This window comes from Ptiloglossa arizonensis, chromosome 14 (assembly GCF_051014685.1).
Source record: "Ptiloglossa arizonensis isolate GNS036 chromosome 14, iyPtiAriz1_principal, whole genome shotgun sequence".
Lineage (NCBI taxonomy): Eukaryota > Metazoa > Arthropoda > Insecta > Hymenoptera > Colletidae > Ptiloglossa > Ptiloglossa arizonensis.
The window spans coordinates 6,871,814-6,889,681 of NC_135061.1; the positions used below are offsets into that span (position 1 = coordinate 6,871,814).

Below are 17,868 nucleotides of genomic sequence, written 5' to 3' on the forward strand. Positions count from 1 at the left end.
CATAACGAACAAATATTCATCCGCCTGTATAAAAATTTATTCACCATTCGCAGGTAGAAAGTGAATAACTTCTTAACGAAGCACATATCATTTTCATCTTATTTGTAGCCATAATATGCTATAAAAGATTCTACGGAAACCTGCTGCGCTAATTACCGTTTTTCTTTGAGTGGTTATAATTTTGCAAATGTAAGTTTGTCTCTAATTTGTGTCTCTAAATGCACAGCAATGTGCATGCTGTTAATTCCAATAAGAAGTTCTATAGTGTAATGAATATTCAAAAAAAAAGAAGAAAAAATTCGTGAATTATAATTGAAATATCCCCAGATCCGAAACAATTTTGATCCGATCCCTTCGTTCTGAAATAATTGTCCATCACCGATTATCACACGCTAAGGTATCGAAGAAGATACGTTACCAAAATAGGCACATGCTGGAAGACGTAACAGACGAAGAGTATGCTGTAAATAGTGGGTCTCCCGCTGGCTTCGTCCACCTGGACCCTCTTCTTTCTGAGACAGGCTCTGCTGTTGGTGGATCCGCTGGTGCAGGACCCGCTCGAAGGATCCCAATGCTGCGGATGACATTCGAACGCTCCGGATGAATTCTTCGAGCTGGTCTCCGACAGGTCGGAGACGGATTTCAAGAGCTCTGCTTTACGTGTGCGACAAACGCTTCTGAACAAAGCTATCAGCAAACTGATCAAGGTGGTCAGCATCAACAGACACCGCAGGGAGTTGACGAAGACCCCGTATTTCAGGGAGATCTCCTGAGCCAGGAAGACGCAGAGTTCGGGTTCGAAGTTCAGTACACCCGTTACACCGACGCAAGCACCGATCACACTGAGACTGACCAGGTGATACTTGAGATGGTTCTTCGTGAGACGCAATCCCTCGTCTCTGGTGCTGATCGCGGTGAAAATCGCGATCGAGGTTAGCGTCAACTCCTGGAGAATGCTGGACGAGTTCAGCATCCAGACCAGGGTCGAACAGAACTCTGAGAATTTAACGAAATTAACACTGTGTTAGTTTTTCGTTAGCACCGTGGACTTTGCGAGTTCTTAATCAAGATTATTCCATTCTACAAGGTGTACGAGTAGTATACTTACCGTTAGTAGTAGTCTATAAGTTTCTTATACTTATAATAGTAGTATAAGTCTTAATTGACCGATGGAACTTTCAGAGACAAAAAGTCCAAGTAAATACAAGTCCAGAAACTGGTAATATTTAAAGTATAGTTTTCTATTGTTTGAGCTAAATTTTTTGCGTCATTAAATACATTAATACCTCGAGAGTCCAGAATATCGATAACTTATTATAAGTGACCTCGACATGTATTACCAAGGCACGCGTCGCCAGTTTAAACATCTATTTTAAACACACTCGTCATTCTACGATACGCCTAATGGGACAAAAAACTTAGCTCAGACAGTGGGAAACTGAACAGTTTGAGCTTTCGTGTTTACTTATTGTTAGACATTTTGGTTTGTTTCTGTAAATTTCATCGCGCAACGAAGACTTTTCCTATAACTTTGATACACCTTGTACTTTCTGGTACACCTTGTATATCTAATTCGACTTTATTCAATAGCTTTTAGTTAATTTTGTAGGAATGTCCTCGAATTAGTTTCTTATTGGCACTTTGTGCTGACTTTGCGAGTGCTCGATGGGATCGTTCAATCAATAGGTATTAGATCATCTTATAAGTTCGTGTTTGTATTATATTTCACCAAAAATTATGCAAAGTTGAGAAATCTTGCTATATCGACTTTATTCTCTATATATTGTCTCAAACAATTTAAAAATATCAACGTAAAAAAAAAATGGGAAGAAAATGTGAAACGAGAAGGGGGTTACGTTCTTTCTTAAAATTCAAAGACACGTTTCAAGCATTGCTTCGAGTCCTGGTACAAAATTTAACACGAGGTTACGCGATGACCTAATACTTCCAATTAGACGATTCGTCGTATTACCTCCAAAGTGATTACTCGGTCGAATGAGCGTAAGAATCGCGTAGAAAAGGAGTCCAAGCTGATGCGCGAGACTCTCCGAAAGAATGGCCACTGTGAACACGTCGACCCTCCTTTTCGCGGATGATGGCTGGTTCTGATAGATCAGCAGCGACCATGACAGCAGCAGAATGCATATCGGTGAACCTACGCAGGTGGGCAGCCATTCTCCTACCTCGCTTCGCATCTCTGGAAACAGAAAGGGCAAAACTGTTGATGGTACACCAGACACTGTAGAAGGAAAACCTTTTCATATTCCTTTTACAACATTCTACATATTTTCAATTTACTTTTTTGCACAGGATCATCTTCTTCCCGGTAGTACCAGAATTTCTAGTTTATCCAGTTTTGCACAAGCCATCGAGTTTCAAAGTGACCTTTTGCTCTCAAGGAATACTGTTCCAGCGAGAAGTTAAGAGTACCATTTCTTACGTGCGATGTGGCAATTGCGTCCGACAATGTTTTGAATAACATTCCGGAAAATAAAATTTATTTTCGCTCTTGTCCGGTAGCTGTGCAATTTTTAAACGTGCGAATGCGTTTAATTGCGCGTGAAATGCAAATTATTCTGTACAAGGTTTACAGCGTAAATATGTATTCTATTTTATTGATAACTTCCATGTATGTTTAATTAATGAACATAATTATTATTCATGGCTTTTCACTTTGTATTAACATTAATCTAGGGAATTTCCACATTAAAATTTTACCTCGGTTATTATTTTCAAAAAGTATACGATACCATAATTAATTTATGCATTTGGTTATAAAAGCAAGTTTTTTCATTAATTTTAATTGGTTCTCGTTACAGTTTTATTATTTTTGCATGTTCGGAAGACACGGTTGAAAACGTTGTGCATATTAAGGTAGCTTCCAATGACCATGTATATTTAAATTCTTCTTCGTGTAACACGAACTATACTCCGATTATCCTTTTCAAAATTCGAACCGATATTGAATCGTCTCTATCGATCTTGTTACGATATTGCTAAATTTAGATAAAAATAAAATGTACGTATTGTTACAACTTATTACTCGTAATGTTTCACTTCCCATTAACATCATTTTACATATTTTTACATTTCATTTTCAACTTATTTACACGAAGAAAACATGCTACTACAATCAACATACGTATTTATTTCGTTTGATTTTCGTGACAGATTTATTATTTTCTCGCGTGTCAAAGAAGATAATAAAAAATGGTCGCAAACATTGCATCGAAGAAGCTCGCAGTCAGTGTATGCAAAGAGTCTAAATGTCAGTTCATTCTCAACGGAATAATTCACACCCGAGAACTTACTTTTACTTCTACGTATAATAGAAGACCTCAAAAAAAAAAAAAGAAAGAAAAAGAAAGAAAAAATGGTCGAAAACGTTGCAACGAAAAAGCTTTTGCGATTACTCTATTCAAAGAATTGAAATGTCAGTTCAGTCTCACGGTAGAATAACTCTGAGCAGCTTGAAATGTTTACGCGCGCGTTAAATGTTCCTCAAAGAAATTTTTCATCCGGAAAGTAAACGAAAAATCGAGCGAAAGCGATTAAAAACTCGAACGCGAGGGAACAAAGGGAACTGAACGTTTAATTCCCGAGAAATTGCGATCCGAAGAACAGATTGAGAGACAAGGTTCGCAGCGAGAGTGGTAATACCCTAATCTCGATGAAAGCTTCGGCAATTAGCGTCGCGCGCGTCGAATTATTACATCCTTGTGCCGTAGGAATAGTGACCTCGGGAATTATTGTTAATCAACGCGTTACAACAGTGTCGTTACCGCGGGAAGGAGGAAGCGGAGGCCCGTTTCACGATGCTCCGTGGAAAATGTCAACTGAGGACGAAGAGGAGGACACGTTGAAGAGGAGACCCGTGACATCGAGCCCCGACGCGAATTTTTCTTCCTCGTTCCACGTATTCAGCCGCGGTTTCTCCGCTTCTGGTCGCGCGCTTCTTTCGCTGCACCGGCCGCTGCAACTTTCTATTCCGCGTGCAGTCGTGGTCTAATTTATTATTGGAAGCCGTGCCGGCGAATTCCGACAAACTGAGCTCTTTGCCGAAGAACGTTTCCCCTGAAATTTTCGTTCGTTAAGAGGTTACCTTCTTCCATTATGACGGACTTCTAAACGAAATTTTAGAGGATGAAAATGCTACAGAAAGAAAGAAAAACTATATAGTAGAAATGTAGGAGAAAAACACAAATATTTTTTACGTCTGACTCGTAATTGAACAAATTGTTGCCGGTATAGAAGATGTATATATACATATATTAATTGCAGTAGCATGTGTTTCTTGTGAGTGGCCAGTAAGGTGAAAATTTAATACGAGAATATTTAGAATAATATTAGTGCACGGTTAAAGTCACGAGTAACGAGAATTATGTTCATAAATTAAACATAAAGTCGTTCCATAATAGCTGTGGTCCATGATGATAAAATAAAACATATATTTACATAGTAGACATTGTAATGTACTACTTTGCACTTCGCACCCAATTAAACGAATTTGCGTGCTTAAAGTTCGACAGCTTTACTTAACACTAATAAAAAGAAATACGTTATATGTGATAATGACGAGTAATATTTCTGGTCCAAAGAGCAATATTACTGCGTTATGTCTTACAATTAGATTTGCTAATGGAATTCATCGCCGAGGTTTATAGCGCAATCAAGACTGTCGTACAGTCGAGACGATGCTGAATTTTTAATTTGAGAAATAATTCTTAATTAACAGTATTAGCTCATCTACTTTTAAATATCTTGAATACACATCTCGGGTCTCCAATCAAATCTGGACAAATTTTATTTGAAATAAAAATAAGAAATAATTCTGAAAACAAACGTTGCAGCAATCGTAATATTTCAAATACGTTATTTTATTTTATAATTATTTGAAATTATATTAGGTGACCCGATTACCAGATCTGGGTTAAGTTTGTACTAACACTCTTTCATTTATTGTTTATTCGATACAATGCTGCCATCTCTGTTTGGATCTACCACCTATGCATCTCAAAGTTCAAGATACACAGATATTTATTACAGCATCGTCAGATATCACCGAGTAACACAAATTTTAAAACTGAATTTTAAAAGCAATTAGCACAAGTTTGAGCAAACTATTTAAAAAGTTTTCGTCCTTCCATAGCAGTTCCTACGATGCTACCATTACTTCTTTTTCACGTCCTAGTTTTAAAGGGCGTTGCCTGTTAGAAATAGCAAATGAAAAACGGGATCTTCTACGTGCAGTCTTTATTAATGCGGTTATACGAGCAAAGCGTAATCACGAAGATGGTACTAACTTTATTGAGAAATCAGTCGTATACGACGATTTCGAATTGGAAAGCGACGAAGATGCAACAGCGAACAATTTCACGTTTGTTATCTAAACACAAGACGAAACAAATGCATTAATATTTTTGCAAGATAAAAGGATTAATCTGTCTACGTTAACTGATTATTCGGTAATAAAAGAGGTTTCTTTTTAAGTATCGCGACGTTTATTTTCTTTCGCAACAATATTAGATAGCTTCGGACAAAAATCGATGGATTTTCGAAGAGAATAGTTTCGTTCGAAGAAAATTGCTGTAACGATTTATTAAAATAAAATCTTTTTCTTCTACGTTTGAAATTATTTGAAATTATTTTCATTTTCGAATAACAGTATTGAAAATGGCTGTTCGAAATTAATTATGCAAATTATTTCTTATTTTCATTTTAAATAATATTTACCCAGGTCGGTATTATCGTTTACATAATATAATTGCAATTTATTTAAATCATGACCACATAACGTATTTAAAGTTCCAAATATGTACGATGCACGATGTACGCACGAGATATCGTTCAATTATTTAGCTCGATAAATACAAAAGTTTAAGTAGCACACTTAGGAAAGTAAAAGCTCCTTATGGACCAGAGTTTGCTCTCACGACCGGTAAGCTGTTTTTACTTTCCTAAGTGTACCAATTAAACTTTTATCGATCAAGTATACTTGTTACAGAAATTTCTGCTGTTGTTTAAATCATTGTCATCTCGACCGAATTATTATTCCTTCAATTATAACTTTAAACGAGATATATCCACCGATGCGAATCCAAATATTCCAACAGAATAGATACAAGATAAAAGATAATACTATTTGATTAAAAATACCATTTCATGAGAAAAACTATTTACCCAACTATTTAAATAGTGCGTTAAAAGTATAAATTATTTATTCAAAGATTTTCCCCGCCTTTCGCGCATATAAATGGAGAAATTCCATTGGAACGGAATATCATTTTATCGAAATTAGTGTTTTAAAAGTGACCGAGTCCGTTCCTAATACTATTTCCAAATGTCAACGATCTTTCGCTGGAAGATTCGCGAGTTTATTCGCAGTCAGGAGTTTCGAACAATCCACGCAAGTGGAGTGGTTGAAGATCCGCCACTCAAAGGAAAGTAGGGTTCAAATTCTCGAGAGAACTCGACAGTTTCCCTCGACCACGAGGAACATCGTTAATAGCTACGCATTAAACTCGATGATTTCTGTATTATTTCGCCAGCGAGACGTTTCAATGATGCGATTGTTACGCGACGAGGAAATATCTCTCGAATTGTCAGTCACGGACTCTCTTCAGAAGCAATCTCTTTCCGGGGAGAATTCATCGGGGTCGGTCGAGGTTTCTAAAAAAAGAAAGATCGACCGAAACGAATGGATCGAGGCAGGCGAATCTCCGGCGAATCGTTCCCGAGGTTTCTAAGCGATCACTTTCCCGTGTGTCCTTATCTCGAATGCAAAACCGTTTGAAAATTATAATTACGCGTATCTTCGTATCTGTTTCGAGCGCTGGTCAAACACCTTTTCCATGTTTCGACGCCGCGCAACTTTCACGCGCAACTAACGAACCCGCGCGGCTAACTTTGCGGCTAACACGGTTTTTTTTTTCTTTTTTTTTCGTGGAAAATTATCGGCAAGGGAATTTCAAAATAGTCTCGCAACGAACCGCCCCGGGAGAACCGGTGGCAATAATCGTTCGCGTTACTTGCGTAACTGGTTGAATAAACGCGATAGGCGCTGAGAAAGGCGGGAAAAGCCTTTGAACGAATAAAATTCTCTGCCGTTGAGAAAATATTCGTACCAAGGAAACTCAATGTTTGGAAATCGGGTGGTCAATTTACGAACGAGTTTTCGTATAAATTCTCCGAGAAGTTTTCCTTGGAAAAATAGACGCGATAAATTTCCCGACGTTTCGAAACGCGTTCAAGATTCTCCCCGGAAGATGGAACCAGAAATAGTTATATGTAAACGCGAGTGTACAACTACGCGAAATTAAAATATTATATTCACGAATTACGAACACTCTAGTTTCACGAATAGCGCGTATAACGATTGTTCAGATTATGGAAAAGAAATTTGACCATAAAGGAATGCAGAAAATTGTGTTAAAAACGTGGAGAAAATAATTCTACGGGTTTATGATCTTGAAATTATTATAGACGAGACTGAAAATAGTAGTTTATCGGTACGGCTGTGTTATTTTATGGGAAAAATGTTGTACCACGCGTTATAAAAGTTCTAAAGTTTATGAATCGTTACGAGACTTTCGTGATTAAGCGAAAAACAAAGAATCTGTTACAAGGCTGTTAGAAGGAACTGTAAATTTCTGCGATAGAATTAAGATTTAAGTTTCATAAATTGTATCGATTTTTCGATCGATGTATCGTCGTCTCGTCTATCGAATATTGAATACTTGAAAAAGATTAAAGTATCACGGTAATTTTAAGAGAATATAAATATACCGAGCGTCGAGATTTCTTTCGTACGAATGATCGCTTCGAAGTATGAACCATTAGGAACGAGAAAGTGAGCATCGGATGATATTTCTTTGGACGTTAGATTCGCATGATACGTAACGCTTTGAAAATCTTGGTTACCTCACGGTGCAGTAAATTCGTTTCGAGGAACGCGAGATACATTAGCGTATCTAGAAACTCGGATCGTTCGAGTACATTCTCTTAATCCCCCGTATATAAACGCACCCCTACGGTTCTCGGAATCTCCATTTACGTAGCTTTCGGTCAAAGTGAAATTAGTCTCCGGTAGCGTGGATTCAAACCAGTTAGAAGCCACAGAAACCAGGTTAATTTTCCTTCCACTGATAACAATGTCGTTCAAAGAAACCAGTCTAAAGATCTTGTCTCTATTATGCTTGGCTCTTTCGCCCGATGTGAACATCGGTCTTCCTGCCGTTCATGCCGGAAGTAGGTTACGCGAAGAAAGTCTACGGAACGTGCCCGACTGTGCGGTGAATTCTTAAAAAAGACTTCACTTTCGCGGTGAATTCGGACAGCCAGCCAGAAATTCACGTTTCTCATCGCCCGAGGCACCGAACTCGAATATACAAATTCATCGGTTTGTATTCCATTCGCTGCACCTTATCGCTGCCTTTCCTCTGAATACTAACAAATTTTTCGACCGAGTACCGAGAACCCTGAAAACGATCCACCGCCGAATCAATAATCCCGAAAGGACGTAAAAATTCGAAGAGATTCGTATACCCGGCGTAGAATTTCAAAAATTACCCAGATTCGATCGTGAACCACTTTATCGGTTCTTTCGTTCTGTTCGTTGCATCTTGTCGACCTCTCCGTTGAACGGTAACAAATTTTTCGACCGAATACCGAGAAAAACGATCTACCGCTGAGTTAGGGTCCCGAAGAGACGTAAACACTGGAAGTGATTCGAATATTTTCGGCACTCGGCGTAGAATTCTAAAAATTCCTTAGATTCGGTCGAGGACCACTTTATAAAGCGAGGAGTTTATAGCCACACCTTCCTAAAAGTCAGACGTATCCTTCGAAATATCCGAAATTCCACAGCTAGGGTATGTCACGTTCGGAAGATCGTCCACCGTCCACCGTCCAACGCGCAGCGATACATACGAATCGATTGCTCGTGTAGAGAGAATACATTTCTAACCAGTACAGTTCATGGATTACGGGACGCAACGACGAAAGGTGTGTCGTTCGATTAGGCTGGAATGTCGAGAGGTGTAGCACCGACCAAGGTCGGAAAAAAATGGTTGCCGGTGCGAAGCCACGCGAGATCAAGAGGGAAGACACCGATGCTGGTGAAACCTGACCTTTTTTCGGTCGGGGACGCACGAACCAGTTCTCAGGAATCAAAATTCTTCGGAGGAAGACCTATCGGGGAGCCCATCCTTGGCTCTGCAGGGATTCGCGAATCTTGCAAAGGATTCTTCGAACCATGGGGAGCTTTCAAAAGCAATAACGCGATTTGGAAACCAAGTGTCGCGTTCCGAGCAAACTGAACTCGGCGGTATTTCTCGATCCAAGAATTTCACATCGTGATAAATCTATTGCGGGATCTGCAAAAGGACTGCTAAAACTCTGGAGACTTCTGAGAAGTAACGGTTACATTCTGTAGAAAGAATAGAGTCTATCTTCGAACTACGGAAAATTTGTCCAGAGACAAATTTCTCACAAAATGGAGAAACGTTTCGTTTTTTATAAAATGTTACAGGACGAAGGAACGAGAATAGGAAAAAAAAATGTACGAACCAAACTTTTTACAACGATTGGTGGCATTTTCTACCTTTCGAAAAAGTACACGCGACAAAGAGTTAAAATTCGCGTACGAGTATCGTCATTGGCGTAGCGGAGGGAAGAGCAATTCCCACAATTACCTTACGGTGGGATGAAATTACGTTTCATGATTGTGACCTTTGGCCAATTAGAGCCTTCTCCAACGAGCAATCAACCGGCCTACATGAAAACGATATCTGGTGTCACGAGTATCGTGGCCCCCGGTAAAACTGGATGCTCTAACTCGGTCATGTGAAACTCTGTCGCCCACTCTATCGCGATGTCTCTGTTCCTCTTGAACGCGCGAGGTTGCCACTCGTCTCCGTCTCTAGCTAGCTGGTAAAGGACACTGGCCTCTACCTTGAAATTGTTTCTCACGATCGATCACCGATTCTCCAACAGGAATTTTCGTTTTCTCGATTCCACCGCGATCGAGACCGACCCAGAGCGATCTGGATCATCCATTAGAACCAAGAACCGCTGGATCTGGTGCGTTCGAGACGTTCCGTTTCCGGATTTGGAGATCGAAGTGGAAACTAGCTCTCGCGAGACTTCCTTGACGATCTACTCGGATTAATCCCAGAATATCACGCTTCTTGTTTAGGTGCATCGGTATCGCTGCGCACTCTAATAAATTTCGTTGTTATTCGTGCTCCCTGTGTCGTTTACGATCGTTATTTTTCCACGAAAGACATCGAAATGAAAATGGCGGACTACGTGCGAAGAATTTGTGCTCGAAAATACGAATTCGTAGGTGTAGGATTCTTTTCGGAGTGTGTCGAGCATATTACAAATTTAAAGAGTGCGAAAAAGACACAAATACAGGAAAATAGGAGTAAGTTGGACATTGGAGTAATATTCCAGCAAAGTGGATCAAGGTGATTGGAGAACTTTTTTTTCCAAGTAGTATCTCAATTATAGACCTGACCTGTTAACACTATCGGGTGTGACGATGATTTCTACGGATGTTTCTGCTAACATTTCTAGTCAATTGACACGGTCTCCGAACAAACAGTGTGCAATGGTCTATTGTTCTGGATAAGTCGCAATACAGTTTTCAATTCATGGAAACGATCACGCTCACCTAATTATCGGACTTATCGGGAAATTCTTTGTTCGCTCTTTTGTGCAAATGCACGAAATTTCATAATTTACGTAGGAAAATGAGAAAATTAAAATAAACAAATAAAATTGATGCAGTTGTAACCAGTTCAACGTATTTTCATCGAACGCGTAACGGAAAAAAATCAATGTTTCGAGAACTAGACTTCGATGTGCGAAAGAAGGAAACCAGGTAATCGCGGGTGAACGCTCTGGAAAATTAAGCGATACTCTCGTTATGGAGTTGAGAGTGTATTACGGATTAGCAATAAGAAATAAGTCGATTCGGTCGAGGATACGAAAAAAGAAATTTCAGCCAAGTTTTTCCATAAAATTTCTACTCATTAATACCACAGAGTCGAAGCTGTTGAAACTCTACAAAATTTTAAACACAATTCTTCTTTAAATCCCAAAAATGCTATTCGATCCATTTACCAGGATTTCGCAGAGAACGATCGGTTCAAAGTAATCGAGAAAAGAGAACGAAGAATCGTTTTTGAAGGATTTCTTCGAAATAATAACGAAAGTTAAAACACAATCGTCCGGCTATTCGTTTCGAATTATTTATATTCGCTCTACCGTAATTGAAATGGCAACCTCTCTGGCTTCCTGCATCTTTAATGAGGGTTTTCGGTCAATTTTACAAATAATGATGGTCATGGGCATTGCGATTGGCAAGGAAGCGTAAAATTATTCTCAACGTTACAACGAAGATTACTCTATATCACTCTGAAAGACGTAGCGATCTTATTGTAAAAAAAAAAATAAGAGTTACGAGTCTGAAAGAGTAGATTGACGATACATTTTTTGTAATTCCGATAAATAGGGAATAGAATTTCAATTAAGTTTTTCTTTATCGAAGAAAAAAGAAAAAAAATGTATCTAAAATTATTATGTAAAATGTAATTATTTGTAAAATTTATTCCCAATAATTTTCGCAAATAACGAATACAAGTACATCGGAAAAATGAAGAGACTGCAAAAAATGACCAGTTAAAAGTACGAAACTTGTGTACAAAGTTCCATTGAAATAGGAAATCTGTCGTTTAGGAGCAATCGTGTTAATAAATGTACAAACGTAGATAAGTATGTACGGTTCGCGCGTCGATAGAATGCATCCAGGAGTTGACCAATCGTACTCGTCGAAACCATCTTGCCTCGCTCGTTCCTAATTATTACCGATACGCAACTAGCGAGTCGCGAGTACACATACACTGCTAGAACCCACCGACCCAGACGCTAGGTTGTTTTTTTACACGACGGTTGTGATGTAACCTACTGCTGTCGTTGGATGCGTACTCTTGACGCGCAGTCGATAAATGCATACGTATCGTACATGTGCACGTTCGAAAGAAACTTTTCAAGATTTAAAACGAAAATAAAAGTAAGAGACATTACACTCCCAAAAAGAAAACTGAACCCCAACGAGTTTGTAAATCCTCTGTGCTCGATTCATGAAACGCTGTGCACCGATGGGTCATCGAAGGGCGAATAATTCAGTCGAAAGATCTCGTAAATTCCGATTGCTCGATTCATCAAACGCTACGCACTAATGGGTTAAGCGGTACTCGGTGCACGTAACACCGCGTTAAGTAACCACGAAGGATCGTAAGTACGCGAAGGTAGAGCGAGGAGACTGCAACACGGTCGAAGGTAACTCGAGCGAATTAGATCCCTCTAATTCGAGTGTTGGCACTCGTGCCAAGCGCACAGTGCCGGGGTGACTGCATCGTCGGTTCGAAAAGTGGGTTACGAATAGCTGCGAGAAAGTAACCGAGAGAGCCGATCTGTCGTGTCGCCGGTGAAGATTAGGTGCGGCCGGTTTGCATCGACGATCACGTTATCGGTTCAACGTGCCCGGGCCGAACGTCTCCGAAGATTTAGGCCGAGCGCGGTACGGCTTCGAGTTCCTCTCTGCATCGGCGTGGTTTTTGCGCTTGCGCGGCCGCCTTCTACCAACAAGGTGCGTGCCAAATTCCTCACCAGACGCAACCGCGCAGTCTATGTTCCGCGTCGTTTCGAGGTCAGGGAAGAACGGCTATTTCGCGGGCTAGGAATCTTCTCTCCTCGATCCCGTCAACGTATCGAGTTTCTTCCCGCGCATCGCGATACTCGCAAATGGACCCTTGGAAATTTCATGCACGGTTCTTGCAAACGGGTTAACGTACTCCGATCGGTATAGGTTTTTTCAAATCTTTCGATCCGTGTTCGATTACCATTGTAAACGTTGCGACCCTCGGAAATTGGATGCACGCTTCTTACAGACGGGTTAACGTACTCGGATCGGTATAAGTTTTTTCCATTTTTTTCAAATCTTTCGATCCGTGTTCGATCACCATTGTAGACTTTGCGACCCTCGGAAATGGACCGTTGGAAATTGATCGCGCGCTTCTTGGACACTCGTCGTGTTCTATAGAAGTAATACTCATCCGGATAAATAGTTTTTCATTTTTTGAAACTTTCAACGTGTGTTTAATTACCACGGTAGATGCGACGCTTAGAAATGGACCGTTGGAAATTAAACGCACACTTCTTGGAGACGCGTCGTTGTACATAAGTGATACTTATTTGGAGAATTATTAGGGTAAAATTAGTTCGTATTTGGTAAATGTCGTAAGTCTTCGTTAAAGTAAGCAAAGTCTGTACGGGACACAGTGTGGCCTATTTTATATACCACTGTCCCAAAGAATGTTGCATCCACTGCAATAACGGTTTCGTTCGCTATACGTACTTCCATTGTTCGAGAGGACAGCTATATTCTTGTCTTTGTTATTACAATTAGAGGGAAATGTAGATAACACTAATTTCTGGAACTTTTCAATTGAATAATTAAATACGAATCGTAATGAATGTGTTTCGATTTCTACATTGTCGATACACGTGTATCGTGACAGATCTTTGGTGCGTTTATACTTGCACGTGTGCAATCAATGGCAAATTATCGTACAAGCGACGAACGCAAGCCTTGTGTATCCAAAAACCCCAAATCTAACAGACGTTGTGTCATTTCGAAGCTTTAATTCGTATTTCTATTATCATGGAAACGAAAAGATTGAACGAAAATGTCTGCCTTGTGTTTCTTTTTTCAAATTTCGTATTTTAAAACGTTGGGTGGGACTCAAAATTTTTCTTCGCACCTCGTATTCCACTGATAAATGATCCGTTATTGCGCACAATACAGTCAACGTATTGACATTTATTTTTCCTTCAATGGTACCGGAAAATATGAAATAATACAAAGTGTACTATTTCCTTCTCTCCGACGGTGCACATCGATAAATAAATTCAAGTTGACCCTGCATCGAAGCGCGCCGTTGCGGCTAGACGGTACTAGGGGCGAGGCGACTGCACAATAGTGCATAGTTCCTGCCACGTAGTCTTTTTTTAACAGCAGGACGAATTAAAAATTATTGAAACCCATTGTTTCGTATTTTCGTTCGAACGTAGATCCGTTTGTTCTCTTCGCGAACAAATTTTCAAAAATATTGACACTTCAAAATTGCCAACGCGAGCATCGAGTCAACGTCAAATGTTTGCGCGTACACTATCGCTCGCAAGTATTTTAACGTACATTCGATACGAGAAAAATTGATTTCTCGTTTGAGAAAGCGTAGTTGTATCTTCGAACGGATATCCATTTCTATCGGAAATATTTACTTCCGCGAAAATGGTAAAATCTTCATAATTATTTCGGTAGGATTACTTTTTCACCAAACGTTCACAGTGTACCGTAACGAACGATCGAACACTAGTTTCATTTTTACATGATAGTTCCACTCGACGACAAGTGTAACAAAGTTATCGGCAACTGATTCAACGTACAAGGTGTCTCGTTCGGTTACTCAGCGATCAAAGATTACGTACGCGTTAATAATTTAATACGCGTCTTCGATTTCTTGAACCCTTTTGCTCCGCGGAGTGTTTACGATGATTTTACGCTCGCTACCGAGATCGAGCACAGTCGAAAGAAAGAATCCAGCAGGGGTACGATACGGTGAACGTGTACCTATTTATATCGGACCGTGAACGTACCTTCGAAATTAGAAGGGAAAAGGGCGAATCAATTTACCGATACGATTGATCCTCCATCGTCGATAACGATTATCCGAATAGAGAACCGGACGATAATTGATCAGGAACATTGCGAAGGAGAAGTAACGGCAGCGATCGATCGATCGAGAAAAAAACTCCAAACAGATGAAATTGACCTCGTTGGTAATCCCGGTGTTGAATAATTCCGTACGCGTCGAAGAGAAACTTCGTTACGGGTCGCGAGTGATTCGCGACAGTTGAACCGAGATCGTCGAATGTCAACAATAACGTCCGATCGAACGCGAGTCGATGAAGAAAAAGAAAAAAGAAAGAAAGAATCGTATCGGGGCAAGTAGTTCAATGGTTGCACGAACGGTCGACAAATCGGTATTCCGGAACGAGACGAAATTAGAATTCCGCGGCGGAACGAGCGCAATTTCGAAATTACGGTATACCGTGGGCACGGTGGATCCGATCGAGGACTGCATTTACATTGTTCTGCTCATTGAGCGAATTAATGCACCGTTCCGTAAGCCGAGGCAAGGACGCGAGGCGGAGGCGGAGGCGGTGGCGGAGGCGGAGACGTCCTTGATATTCCGGCGATCGTTTCCTACGGTTAACGAGGAAGAGATGTAAGAAACGAGTAAAGATAAATTCCGTAGTAAGAGAACCGGGCGGGCGGTACCGGGCGAGGTAAGAGATCGATATCGGATACTCACTGCAGAGCGTCAGTGATTATGCGGAAGGATCGTTGCCGCGGAATGCAACCGCATCGCTGTCCGGGAGTCTGGGAACACGCGCGATATACCGATCGATCGGATCCTCGCAGTGGTCGGCGAGGCGATTTCTATGTTTTTGCTTCCGTCTCTGGCATCCTTGGCCTCCTCCTTTCCGGTTCGAGGGACCCGCGAATCAGCCTCGAGATCGATTCCCCCCTCTCGGTTTCACCGGGCGATCGCACCACCGAATTCACTGGCAAATATTCCCGGTTACCGTCACTGGATCTCGAATCGACACTGGACCGACACGGTTGCTCGATACGAAATCAATTCCCGCCAAAATCGACCGAAGAAACTCTTCCTCCACGGAGACGCTCTAGATCGCACCGTGGACCATTTCCTTCGGTAAAATCGGCACGAACGTTCTCGCCGTCCGATCGATACGAAACTTTCACTGTTTAGGGAGCGCGTTGAATTTCACTGGGCCTCCGTTTCCCGTTGCAATATGGGCACCGTGCGCGGTGTTCCGATTAATCGGTGGTACGAGGTACCGGATCGTCGACGGACCGTGGACACTCGCGAACGATCGACCAAAACGATCGATAAAGGTGAGTTTCCAACGGTGATCAAATTAATCGTCCAACCGAGAGAAGAACCGCGTTGAAACGGCGCCGGCTGCGATCGAGCGAGCAATATTGCCGCGAAGAAGCCCGGACCGGGACTGACTGGCCATAGGATTCATTTGGGTCAGCGGCACAACGTAGTATAGCGAAGCCGGGGCTCCAACTGTACTGCCCGTTGCACGCCGAAGTGAAGGTGCTATCGCAGACGAGCTGCTATAGGATAGACCGGACATTCAATGGAACTTTCTGTACGCGACTCGGGGGGCTCGAAAGCCCCCTTACCATTTTAGTTACACGACCGACATTATCGCTCCGGAGTGAAATAAGATCGCAACGCTACCGGCGGCACGAATTCAAAGTATCTACACCTTTCGTTACGGGTTTCCTGCCATTCCCAACCTTATCGATTCCGAGGACGATAAACCTTCGGAATAACCGCCAGAATCGAAACTACGTGGAAAAAATTATCCCTGACAAAATTTTCTTGCGTTTCTTTCGGTCCACCGATCCATCACGGTGCCACCGCCTCCTCCGTTAACTTCTTTCTCTTCTCGAAGTTGAAGATAACTAGGAATTCCGTTTCAGAAACGTGGAAGCCATTGAGAAACGAGTAACGACGATTTCAAACGGTGCCTCGAAAGAAGAATTTTATGGTGACTTTTACCGGTAGTACGAACACCGCAAAGAGTACGTAGAAAGAGGAGATTGTATTTGTAACTGATTCTGATAATTTTTGTCAAATTTGAAACTGTATATTTGTTTCTAAACGCGCGTAGAACAAAGTACGAAGATACTTACATTTCTCGCTCGCGAAGCATCGCACGATACTCCTCTTCGATCGTACAGCGACCGTAATACCGAGCGACGATTAATCTTTATTTATTCTTTCTTTATCTTTAATCGGAAACTGTAACAAATGTAAAATACATATTTAAAGTAAGTGCTTACCATTGAGCAGTAATTAAACGCGAAATGTATCGCAAGAGGCATAGCGTCGAGTGAAAAAACCCAAAACTGGTCAAATTTTTCAATGTCGATTGAATTTGTAATAAAATATTAATTAATAGTAATATCGATTTATAATGAAAATTTATCAATCGTTGTATTCGTTGTAACGAAAGTACGTTCGTATTGGATCGAGACACCGACAGAGAACGAGTCAAAAAATGAAGGCTACGTACCTCGTTGATCATTAATTTTATAAGACGTCTTATCGTGCTAACTTTCACGGAACGAATGACGACCCCTTCCTGTAAGTTGTTAGGTAGCGAATTGGGCAACGGGTGGGGGAAAACTCAACCGCTGAACTGCATTTCTGAAAGAAAAGTTAATCTTGTCCGTAAGAAAGAGCAAAGATACCCGAGAAACGTTTCATTTTTCAACGATTCATTATTATTACGCTTCTCTGGTGCGATTTCTTTTACGTGTCTGCTTTTTCATATCTCGAACATTAGACCTCGATACATCCTGAGATTCATGAATAATTCAAGCAATGCAAATATCTTGATTTTATAACTATACGACTACTATAAAGTATTACGATTTGGAGTCTGAGAGTACATCGAACATGAAAAATTTTGAGAAACCGTTAGATTAGCCGTAAATTCGCAATTATTCTTAGATTTGTGGTATTAAAATGTTTCAAGTCCGTTTGTTATTATACGAAGCTATGCGAACCAGTGTAATATATTGCTATAATATATAGCAAGTTCGATAGATTCGATAGTACCCCAAATGATACACAGAAACGAAGTTTTTACGTTTACTACCTTTTCCGACTTCGGTAGTTCGATTGAACATAG

At 40.7% G+C, this 17,868-nt stretch overlaps 1 protein-coding gene across 7 annotated transcripts in view; it reads right to left on the minus strand.

The window, feature by feature from the left end:
• LOC143154388 (uncharacterized) overlaps positions 1-17,468 on the minus strand; it is a 35,811-nt gene extending 18,343 nt beyond the window's left edge. Inside the window, exons 1-5 of one of the 7 annotated variants that reach the window (XM_076326531.1) lie at positions 17,248-17,468; positions 16,865-16,973; positions 3,783-4,074; positions 1,973-2,197; positions 419-996 (exon numbers count right to left, since the gene is read on the minus strand). In XM_076326531.1, coding sequence (XP_076182646.1) covers positions 419-996; positions 1,973-2,195 — 801 coding nt within the window. In that variant the 5' untranslated portion in view covers positions 2,196-2,197; positions 3,783-4,074; positions 16,865-16,973; positions 17,248-17,468. Of the gene's footprint in view, positions 1-418; positions 997-1,972; positions 2,198-2,298; positions 2,545-3,782; positions 4,075-5,303; positions 5,387-15,179; positions 15,335-15,443; positions 16,220-16,864; positions 16,974-17,247 lie in introns of those variants that run through there. The other 6 variants (XM_076326533.1, XM_076326532.1, XM_076326530.1 and 3 more) reach the window with 6 other exon arrangements.
• Positions 17,469-17,868: the final 400 nt, after the last annotated feature.